Here is an 11,442-nt window from a genome sequence, read left to right on the forward strand (position 1 = left end):
GGAGTTATTGGAACTACAAAGACCATACAGAAGTTAGACGTTCTGTTTTTTTTTCTTCTTCTCTCGTGTTGTAAGTCATTAAGTACAGAGTTTCATTGAGTCTTTTGTTCCACTACACAGTACTACATAAAATCACATGAAATAGATGAACGGACAGAAGGAAATACTCCCTGAAGCATTAACCTGTGACTTTCTTGACTGTCCCCTTGTGAGGATTGGGTGGGCTGTGAAATTAGCTGGAATGCATTAATCCTCTTGATGTCATGCTGGGAAGGTGGGATCATGCTAATGAGCTTTGTTGGGTTATTTTTTATAGTGCTTTCCTTTTTATCCCCTTTCCACTGTGCTCAAGAGTCCTGACTGGGAGAGACAGAATTGAACAGAAGATGCCTGGACTTCGGTGCCTGACGGTTCTCTGGGCCCTCTGTGCTGGGATAGAGTCTCAGAACTGTAAGTTTGATATCCTGATGTAGAACTGACTGCACGCACTTTGAACGTAGGGCGTCAGTGCACAGTGAGAGCAGGCACTCTGTAGTTAACTGGGTGCAGCTATAAACCAGTTTAAAATCATTAAATGGGACTTCAATGTTTTGATCTCCACCAGGACTTTAAAAAGTAAAATAATGTTGCAAATCTACCTTTTGTTAGTCATTCCTTTAGTGTCAGAGGCACTGAAGTGGCACACTGTTGGAATCTGGAGAGGTGTAGGTTTTGTTTTTGGCTTTAGATAACGGTTTAAACTATAGTCCATTCTTGCTGGTAAATAATTGCATCACATACAGTAGCACAAGTTGGAATTCTTTGGACAAACCATGTTCTTCTGTATTGTCCAGCAGCCTGAATCTCTCAGCCTGAATCTCTAAGTATTTAACTGCATACCTAATGAGCTCCCATAGAGTATCACACCTTTCTCTTGGCAAAATTACAGCTCTGGTGTTGGTGTTAACAACTGAAAATATGAAGTAATTTCTGCCCCCAGCGGCAATGTATCTGCATCATGCCCTTAAAAATGGCTATGCAGAGCACCTATTACAGTATATCAGAACATGTTTGTGGCTGTTGCATGTTTATATTCACTGATGGCCTATCACATCTGCTTCTGTGAAGTAAATATCTAAACACACAGCACAGCATAGTACAGCATATATAACTGTAATACCTTTTATACTTTGTGATTTGTCCATCCATATGACAGCAAAGGTTTTTAAAGCAATTCCTGCGAAAGTAATGGCTGCAGGAAACGAATAGTATTATGAAATGAAGCAAAACTTGAAATATTAAGTTATGAAATATTTTCCCACAAGTGAGACTTCTGACAAGTTGGAGGTTCTGGTGGCTCGTGCGTAAGGTGTTCATGAGAATCGGGGTGGCCTTATGCCTATTGTAAAAAAAACATGTCATAGCCGGCACAATCTTACCGCACATGGTATTGAGCTGTCTCCACAAGTGCACAAGTACATATGCGTGTGCCGTGATTGGTCTGTATAACAAGACAGGATGCTGTGTGGACAACTGCGATGCTTATTTTATACTATGCAAGAGTCTGGCTTATTCTCATTCGTTAATGGCTGTCGACTTATTGAATTGCACACCCTATAGCCCTGTTCCTGAGTAGTTGGAAACGCTGCTCCATTTAGGACATACAATCACCCTGCTGTATTAGTCCTTTAGTTCCATAGTGCTGATGGGGACTATAATATACTTCCATAATGGGCTGTATTTAAGGGTTTAAATGAACATTTAAAGTATTTCTAATTCATCCTTTGACTCTTGGATGACTATAGAACCTTCTCAGTGAATGACCTGGCTTCAGTTTTTTTTGTTCTCTTCCCATTAAGGATCCTATACGTTCTTGTGACGATTAAAGCCTTTGCATCTCAATGTCCATGGTGCTTGCACAGCTGTTGTGTAGGGCATATATTCACTTGTAGCTGCCATTATGTCCAAATACCAACATCCACTTGGCCAGTAATCACAAAATATCAGTCACGTAGTCTCAGACCATAATTAAACCTTTTCATTGCATCCCCCTTCCAGATGTACTACTTACGTCTGTGTAAATAGCTGCTCTTCCAGTACTTGTATAGATTTATTATTTCCCAGAGATGTTTTTTGAAGGCAATGTGAGTGATGTACAGTGGGGGATCTGTATGTTCCATAACAATGGGTCCGTACATGTAACACACCTGGAGGATTGTGTTTGTAATGGATATTGCGCTACATAGGATAGCATCAATTATTGTATCTTATCTATGAATACACCAAGGAATGGAGAAGTAGTTATGGTGGCACAAGCTAACTCCCTGAGGCAGACAATGGTTGTATTAGAATTGTGTGGACTGTCCAGGTTTAGCTTGACTGCTTTTAACTCGTTAGTCCCAGAGGGGATTAAGTCCCAAACCTCAGCTGAGTCACATGTGGGATTCCAATGAGGATTGACGGCCCATGTGACCCAGCCTCTGCCTGGAGCCCCTCAGCACGAGTCCAGCATGCACATCACATGCTGATCCCAGGGGCTTCATTGAGCCAAGAAGTCGGCCTGGTAGGGTCAAAAGGGAGACTAGTCTTTGATCAGCCCTGGATTATTTCAATTGAAGATTTTCGGGGGAAATTCTGCAATTAGTCTTAACATGTGAGATGTAGTTGCTAAAGTACTGCATGGTGGATCAACTGTATTGGTAATCCAGGCTAATTAGCATGATTAAATATCTTTAATTTTAGAAAAGCTATTGGGACACTAATTTTAACAAGCATTTTCTTTCTTCCATGGTGAGCCATTCTTTACTCTGGACCCTTTTATTCTAGCCGTGCTTAAATAAAGATTTAATCAGGCACTGGTTCTGTTTCTCCATAGGTCAATGGCTCAGTGATGCAACGTATGTGTTGCCTCACATTCTATCCTCCATCCATGCAGCGGGGGTCTTATGCCGGTTTGTGTTTTGCAGGCGCGTTTCTTACAGTTGTGCGGGTTATTCTCCTGCATGGCTTTCACTAAAATACTCCGAGCTGAAAAACTTGGTATTAAGTTTTTTGCTATTTAGAAATTAAATGTTAATACTTCCCACTTGACAGGGTTTCAGACCTGCTGTAGTAACACCAGTATTAAAGTCTAGCCGGTGCTCTAATGTATGTACAGAATTGTACACCAGTGCAATGAAGCACAATTACTACAATTATTGGAGGGTAGTTCCTTTTTTTTAGTTGGGGGGGAAACAAAGACCCAACAAGCTGGGGTACTATTGTATTGAGTTGCTGAGGTCTGATCGCCTCTCCAAATAAACACCTGGTTTGTCCTGACTTCAGGGTCTCGGAACAGGGTGCAGCAGAGCAATCCACAGGTGCAAGGTAACCAGCGCCCCCCTTCCAGGTCATGGAACACCCAGATGTACCCAATCTGGAGAGAGGGAGACCGTCGGCAGAAAGACTGCTGGAAAGGTGAGGATATGGGGAGAGTGAAGGGAAGATCTGTGTCGGAACTCCTATGGTTTATCAATTATACTAATTAAGATGGCGTTCTCCCTTTGTACTTCCTGTACAGAGGCATTAAAAGGACAAACATTACAAGTTCTGGGTTACCAACTAGTTAATCTAATGTCCTGATGAGAAGTGCCGTAAAAGGTCACAAGCTAGTCATGAACTAATTTATTTCTATAAATTGTCACATGGCAGTAATGGCCATAAAGCACTGCAGGTGTTGAATAGCCACCATGTAAACACAGTGGGCATGCTGTGTACTAAAGGATGGCTATGTAGCCAGCTAACTTTGTGACTTTCCCATTGCAGGAGGCCAGGTGACATTTGACCTCAGCAATGATGCACCAACGCTGACCGGTGCCAAATCGACATTCTCTATCCAGCTAAACTTCCCCCACAATCAGACGGTGCTGCCTGACGGACAGGTTGTCTGGAGCCAGAACCGCACCGATAATGGTTTGTCATGTGCCAAACATGAGACAGGTTCAAATATTTAGCTGGGGAAGGGGTAGTATTCTAATGGTAATTGGTTTATTATACTCCTACAGAGGACTTCCCTTTTTTTATATATTGTTACATAACATGGTACAGTAGAAACAAAGAATAAATTAGAGATTTTTACAACATACAAGACTGCTTGTAACTTCACTTTCCTTAACTCCTGTTTCTAGCAAATAACTTAATATTTCTACATGGCAAAGTGCTCCTTGAAGAGGCTCGCCATTTTAAATAGACCCCGAAACTGTATTGTTTAACACATTGTGCTGAAGTTGTCAAATTGATTTCGGCGAAGAAATGAAATGGCCAAAATATTAGTTGGACAAGATGGGGTTTACAGTTGCTATCTACACACGTCTCTGGCAAGCTCAGCCTACATGATGCTAAAGGCCATGTATAGATGGAGCAAGCTTTATTTTGTCAACTATTCATGTAGAATATCACAATCACATTAGAATGCAGAATATCAGTTTCCACAGCATTCAATGTCACTGACTTCGAATATCACATGTCCCAACCTAACGTGCCAGCAGGAGCAATCCTTTGCTACATCTGTGGGGTTTTATGTTGTTATTTGGGGGCTTGGGGTTTAATGTGTAAATCTAATTTGGTTCCTTATATGAATCGCTTTGTATTCTGTAAACGTGCTGGGTCCCTGCAAAAGGAATTCATGAATACCTATGCTATCATTTTTTTTTCCTTTGGGCAATGATGGCATCAGCCTTTACTTCAAAAACTAAATGTACTTGTAACGTTTAGGGTTCATTAACAGTCTTAGCAGAAAATACCAGCAGCATGTTGTAATTGCCATTCAAGGCATCTAGTTACCATGGAAACATGAAGTGGGGAAAAAAACAAAAAAACTCTTGCTGTCCCATTGTGAAACTATCCGTAAGGTAGTGTCTTCCTTGTGGTTGCTAACACTACTTTGTTCACAGGTACATGGGTGCCAGTATATAATGATGAGGCAACAGAGGGATCAAAATGCGTCTTCCCAGACGGCCGTCCGTTCCCGCGTGATGCTGAGAAGAGACGCCGCCAATTTGTCTACGTGTGGCAGACATGGGGTTAGAGAATCTTACTGTGTAGTTAAGGGTCTATGGACTGTTCATGTCATTGTAGGCTTATTGCTAACTCTTGTGACCGATGTGTTCTATGAGCTGCTGCAGGCAGAATAATATAGGAAGCATGTTGTGGTGGAAGAGCGGTGAAACACTGCTACATTTTCTGTGTTTGCCTCAACTCTAGGAAAATCCTGGCAGGTGGTAGATGGCCCCTCCTCTCTTCTGACAGTGGACACTGAGGGTATTCCACTTGGCTCGTACACCATGGAGGTGGTTGTGTACCATTACCGTGGTCGTCAGAAGTTCATCCCCATTGGCAGTGTCTCCTCACAATTCTCCATCACTGGTAAGATAATGGGCAATAGGAAAATGTGAGATTCATCATTGAACCATGAGAGGGTCTGCGTAACCAGGAAAATAGGCTGGTCTTCTGCAAACATGCAAAACCTACGGATTGCATGTCTAAGGCAGTGATCTTTACATGGTTAGTAATAGTCTGAAACTCAAAGCAGACACTTAATATTGCAAATGAAAGTGATCAGCTGGCACCTCCTATATGGATATAAAAGAATCTCCTTACAAGGCAAGGACTAGAGTATCGCGTGCAGAAAAAGATTGTAGGAGTCATTACAGAGCCATATCAAAGGTATAATGGGGCTTGCACTCGGGCGTACATACTGATACAAGCTCATAAATGCACCCATGCACATCTGTGTGTACTGATGCGGCGTAAGATGACTCTCGCACCATAATAGAAACAGAACAAACTGACTGTCCTTGCAGCCACCCTTACTGGGAGATTCCTCCAGTCTCCCTCGTGGTTCTTCATGCTGCTGATGTCTGTCCTGACATGAACATTGTCAGTTGCTACTTGCACTTATGCCATACTAAGTATTTACTGCATATGAAATGGCAATAGGCATCCTAAAATCAATTACCACTGACCTAATGGTTCTGATATTATAAACAGCTTTTCCAAACAAGTTGCATGGAGCCATATTGGAAGCCGTGACCTTGCACAATGTGTAAATTAAGCTCCTGCTATAGTTATTTGAACTCTATTTCTCTTACAGACCAGATTCCAGTCTCTGTGTCCATCTCCCAGCTGCTTGATCTAGACCAGGACGACCAGCGCTTCATCCAAAACCGAGCTGTGTCCTTCTCTGTAGCAGTTCATGACCCCAGCCACTATTTGCAGAATGCTGACCTCTCCTTCTCCTGGGACTTTGGGGATCAGAGTGGCACACTTATATCACGGAGCCCAGATGTTACCCATACCTATGTGTCCCTTGGTGTTTTTAGGCCACAGGTTGTCCTGCAAGCTGCAATTCCCATATCACCCTGTGCCAGCACCTCAGCTGAAACTATTGTGGCAACCACTGTGCAGCCAGCAGGGTTTACTACAGATCCAGTCGCAGGATCCACAACTGGACCAGCTGCTACCACAGCTGGTGGGCAGGAGACTGGTGAGTTTGAGGGATTTTTCTTGGTCGTATTAGGCTTAGAATTAGCTTTTCTAGTCCAAGGTATTTTCATCTAGATCTACAATGTGTTCCATTTTAGACCTATTTGCAAGGGACTGTTGGGGCGAGTGATCTTATTTAAAAGATTGGTCAAACCTTAATGGCTGAACCAGATACCTCCCAAAATACTCTTCATGTATTTCTATTATAGGTCAAACATACAACTTGATTAGCTTAAAAGATCCTGCATTAGAAACATGGCCAATGAATCTCCCCATTTTATACCAAAGTAAGCCTGTTGGCAAAGCTCACTAAATGTTTTCATTAGGACGCTTAGAACACGACCTTTTGATCAGTAGCTGTGCATATTACATGAGATGTGACTATTTTATTCCTGGCCACAGTGGCACCCACCACAACAGCAGCTCCAATACCAAGCAATACTACAATCCCTGCTGCAACTTCATCTGGTATTGTGGTACTCACCATCTCCCTGGCTGATGAGATTAACCTGGAGGCTGCATCTGTGGAACCAGAGGATGCTGCAGCACTGCCAGAAACAGTACCTCCACCAAGTGAGGAAGTGACATCTTTAAATGAGGCTGTGACATCACCAGCAGTTGTGCCCAGTCAGGCAGAAGAGGCTGTGACATCACCAGCAGTTGTGCCCAGTCAGGCAGAAGAGGCTGTGACATCACCAGCAGTTGTGCCCAGTCAGACAGAAGAGGCTGTGACATTGGTAGCTGAGATCACACCGGGAGATACTGCTGCAGTCATTGAGCTTGCAGTTGCATCTGGTGCCCCACTGCAAACAGGTGGGTGCATCTTTTGGATGCCTCTGTGAATCGGTTAAAAGGGCATCATCTTTCATATGGGAAGGCCAATTAAACAAAAGGTCTACATGTATTTTAGAAATACCATTTATACATTTGCTAAAAGGTAATGCAAATAAAAATATCACTTGTGGGCACATTCACATGTCTGCAACCCTGCCTTTCCCCATTATCTCTTAGCATACAGTGCTTCCACTACAGCTCGGGATTCTGGGAAATGACTTATAAATGAGAAGTGGGGGGCAGAGTTTCCCATTACAGCCCGTCATCCCAAGAGACACCAACAGAAAGATTGAGGGGGGGGGGAGGGTTGTACTGAAGGGAGAGGCAGAGAAAGAGGCAGTCAGAGCAAGAAAGGAATACAGATTTAGAGTGGAAACTAATATTAATTTCTCAATCGGGTAATGTTATCCTCCCTACCTTGTAAATATCAGTGATTGTGTGTTTTTCTTTTGCTGTTTTTTTAGCTTGACTAACGTGTGTAACTTTCTCTTTACAGTTGTGACAGAGCTGCCTGCTGCATCAACAGAAGCCCCACCAGTCCCTGCCACAGGAGAACCCGAAGGAGAGCTGGTTGTCCTTGCAAAGCGTCAGGCTCCCGAGGGTCCGGCCGTTGGCTGTCTCCTCTATCGTTACGGCACATTCGCAACAGACCTGACTATTGTTCGTAAGTCTGGCTTCAAGGTTGGGGGTTACTGAGGATGGTAATGGATCAGCTCACCAGGGTTGGTTAGAACAGTTGTGGGTTATTTTTTGTTGTTGTTAAAGTGTTGAATGTTTCTTCTGCAGAGGGCATTGAAGCTATGCAGATTGTGCAGGTGGCTCCCATTGCAGCAGCTGGACTTGAGAATGCAGTGGACCTCACCATTACCTGTCAGGGGAGGTAAGGGCTGACGCAGATTATACAACTATTATAGTGCTTAGCAATTCCACACTGCTAATGTTTCCTAGGGTGAAGTCCTTGCAACATTTCTAGTGTTTGTCTGTATGACAGCCTCTGAAGTAGCTGTTTGACCTGGAGTAACTTTCCAACAGTCGTCCGTGGTCAAGGTGTGACATGCATGTCACATGCTCTTTTTGATGGCCCTGGGATCATTTCTCATGCTAATGGGCTTCTATTTTCCCATACTTTTCCTACAGTATACCCAGCCAGGTCTGCACTGTTATCTCTGACCCGGATTGTGCATCTCCACAGCAGACTGTCTGTAGCCCTGTGGCACCTTCCTCAGACTGCCAGCTCGTCCTAAGACAGGTTTTCAATGACTCTGGCCTTTACTGCGTCAACGTGTCCTTAACAGATGACGTTAGCCTGGCTGTTGCCAGCACACAGGTCCGCGTCTCAGCAGGTGGGTAAGAGTGACCAGAATTAGCAGCGATTCAACAGAGGTGAAACATCTAGTTTTCATACAGTCAGAAAAACTCGAACCTCTGAAATAATCCAAGTCAAAATTGCAATTAGCAGCGTTCTTCCGAAAATAATTGTGGTGTGAAGCTATTTGTGCAAGGCAACTTATGGGCACATTTATCCTTTATTTTCCAGGCGCAGCATCCTCTTCCATTAATGGAGTTATTGCAATGGTTGGCGTACTGCTGGTTGCCTTTGCTCTGGCTACTGTGGCATACACCTACAGGTATGTCCACCCATGTCTGTGAATGGTGGCATTATCTTAACACATAGCGGTCTCCACTCTACATAAAGCTGCAGTATCACTCCTTATTTTGCACATGGTCAGGGAAGCCAGCACTGGGCTTAATGCTCTGGATGTGATGCATGTCCTAGCAACCAGGTGATGCCAGGCATTGGGAAATGTACTTTTTTCTTATGTGGAGAAATTGTCAAACTCTAAGGTCAAATACTTACATTGGTTGATTATGAAACATTATTGGGGAATGAGGCAGCATTAAAGAGGGTCTCTGTGATGTCTCTGCATACTTCAGTTTTTGTGAATTCTAGCTATGTTGAATTTATAACCAGGCACAGTTTGCTGTCCTGGAGCTAAATGAAGTTTTCTGTTGCAGCCAAAGGTCATTTTGATGCAGAATGGTTGGTGTATTATAACTTCATATGGGATAAGTTTGGTATAAAGAAGTTGGCATCTCCTAGCTACAAATTGCAGAGAGGTATTCTCCTTGCATCCTGTAACTATTGCAGACCAGTTTAAAGATACTCCTGAGATTTCAAACTGAATTTGTTTAGCTGTCACTTGGTTCAGCTTCTAAGGCCGTGTTCAGGATGGCTGCTACGCGACGTGCGCACGTCCGTCCCAATTTCGGGTTGTTTGGTGGGAGTGTTCAAACTGAAAACTCCACCGGCGGCAAAGTGCAGCTTTGAAATGTTATTTGGGTCGACCGTCGCATCACGTGAGCTGGTTCAGCGAACCAGCCCCATGACGCGTTCGCCCCGCCCCCAAACGCCGCGACCCGACTCCTGCAGCCTGAACACAGATTGCTGGGCTGCAGGAGCACGCGAGGGAGGCGCGCATGGACGCAGGCGTCAGTAGCAACCACCCTGAACTTGGCCTAATGTAGGAGTCCTAGCTCTGTGCAGCAGAGTGGGCTTCTTGATTGCAAAATACAATAGTAACACTGAAACATTAAAGATTACAAATCTTGCTTTTTTTTTCACTCTTTACACTGATTACAGCATAATTCAATAAATGTAAGTGGGAAATCTGCACCACAGAAATATACTTTAACTCTCATAACTTTAAATGAGCCTTTAAGATGTTAAAATGGCTATAAAACTTGCATGTTTTGTCAGGATTGTTTTTTTGTGGCTCATGAACAATGAATTTTAGGATCTGCATTTCTGGTTAAAGTTGATTCCAGATTTATATATTAACATTACTGTCATTTCCCTTTTTTGAAGACGTGTGAAGTCTTACACACCCCTGCGGACACATACTACCCCAGTTGGCTGGTTCCCTGACCGTCCCTCTCTCCGCCTCTTCTTCCAAAATGCTCTGGGACGTTCGCTGAATGGGGAGAGCAGCCCTCTCCTGAATGGGCGTGTGGTGTGACGCCGAGAAGGACGCTGATCTGGAGGGGAGGCTGTACATGCTGCTGCAGGACCCGCTGCCATGTCTCTGAACACTGCTTCAAAGCCTCCAGTATTTTGGTCTCCAACAAAGGGGAAAGCACAATGGGCCATGTGCAGAGACTCCGTGGAAGCACTTAGATGTAGAAATGCAGGGGGAGGTCCTCTGTCTGTGTTCGTTCAGCCCCATCTATGTCCGATCTGACAATAAAATGTGTTTGAAACTAGTTTCCTTCATGGCTTTGATTAATATGTGGCATGGGATGTCAAACAGAACATAAAGTCCATTCAATGAGTGTCCCGACACTTCACACTTTATTGCTTCTGTTGCAGACACCTCTGGTAGCAAAAGAGGCCAATTTGTGAGCATTTCTAGTTTGTAATGCACACAACTGGCTAGTAGTTACCATGGTGGCCTGTGTAATAAATAGGTAAAAACTTTGCAGTGGTTTTCACAGGAGGAGACCACTGATCACAGCATACAACCGCTTAATGCTATAACTTCATCTTTGGGTGAGATTACTGCTGCTTTTAAAGCAGTAAAAGTTTAACATTATACAAAGACTGGGCCATATCTACTAAGTGATGTTTTCTGATTTGGCGCCACTTGGTGATATGTTAAGTGGGTCCCCCGGCCACCACCAGGACAGTACTTCAATTTTAGATGTGTAATATTACAAACTGTAATATTACACAATTGTTACAGAAACAAACTCTACAGTTTTACAACATAAACGGGGATAAATGCAGAAGACCTATACATTACCAACGAATGATATTGATCCTGTCAAAGAGGTTGTGGAGTTGGAAATATGAGAATTCCTGCATTATTGATATAACTTCAACGGTGGTATTTGGGTGCTCAAGCAGCCGAATCAAGATGAATCAAATCTGAAATATAATTATCAAGATAAAAAATATAAGCAGAGAACTCCAGTGACTTGAGTGAGATATATATATTTATATATACAGTATATATATCTCAGTTCTTATACACAGTGAGAAGTCTTTAGAATAATCTTGGATAATGAGACCGGTGTCCCCTGAAGGCCAAAGGAGTTTCTGTATAGGCA

The 11,442-nt window shown here is 43.3% G+C and overlaps 1 protein-coding gene across 1 annotated transcript; it reads left to right on the plus strand.

Annotated features, from left to right (window-relative positions):
* Positions 1-303: 303 nt before the first annotated feature.
* PMEL (premelanosome protein) lies at positions 304-10,596 on the plus strand. The gene is made up of 12 exons (XM_075591371.1): positions 304-450; positions 3,304-3,435; positions 3,784-3,930; positions 4,911-5,039; positions 5,221-5,382; positions 6,110-6,502; positions 6,904-7,314; positions 7,832-7,999; positions 8,122-8,215; positions 8,473-8,678; positions 8,873-8,963; positions 10,202-10,596. The coding sequence occupies exons 1-12, from the start codon at positions 387-389 to the stop codon at positions 10,350-10,352; spliced, it is 2,148 nt and encodes a 715-aa protein (XP_075447486.1). The 5' UTR covers positions 304-386; the 3' UTR covers positions 10,353-10,596.
* Positions 10,597-11,442: the final 846 nt, after the last annotated feature.

Source organism: Ascaphus truei, chromosome 3 (genome assembly GCF_040206685.1).
Source record: "Ascaphus truei isolate aAscTru1 chromosome 3, aAscTru1.hap1, whole genome shotgun sequence".
Lineage (NCBI taxonomy): Eukaryota > Metazoa > Chordata > Amphibia > Anura > Ascaphidae > Ascaphus > Ascaphus truei.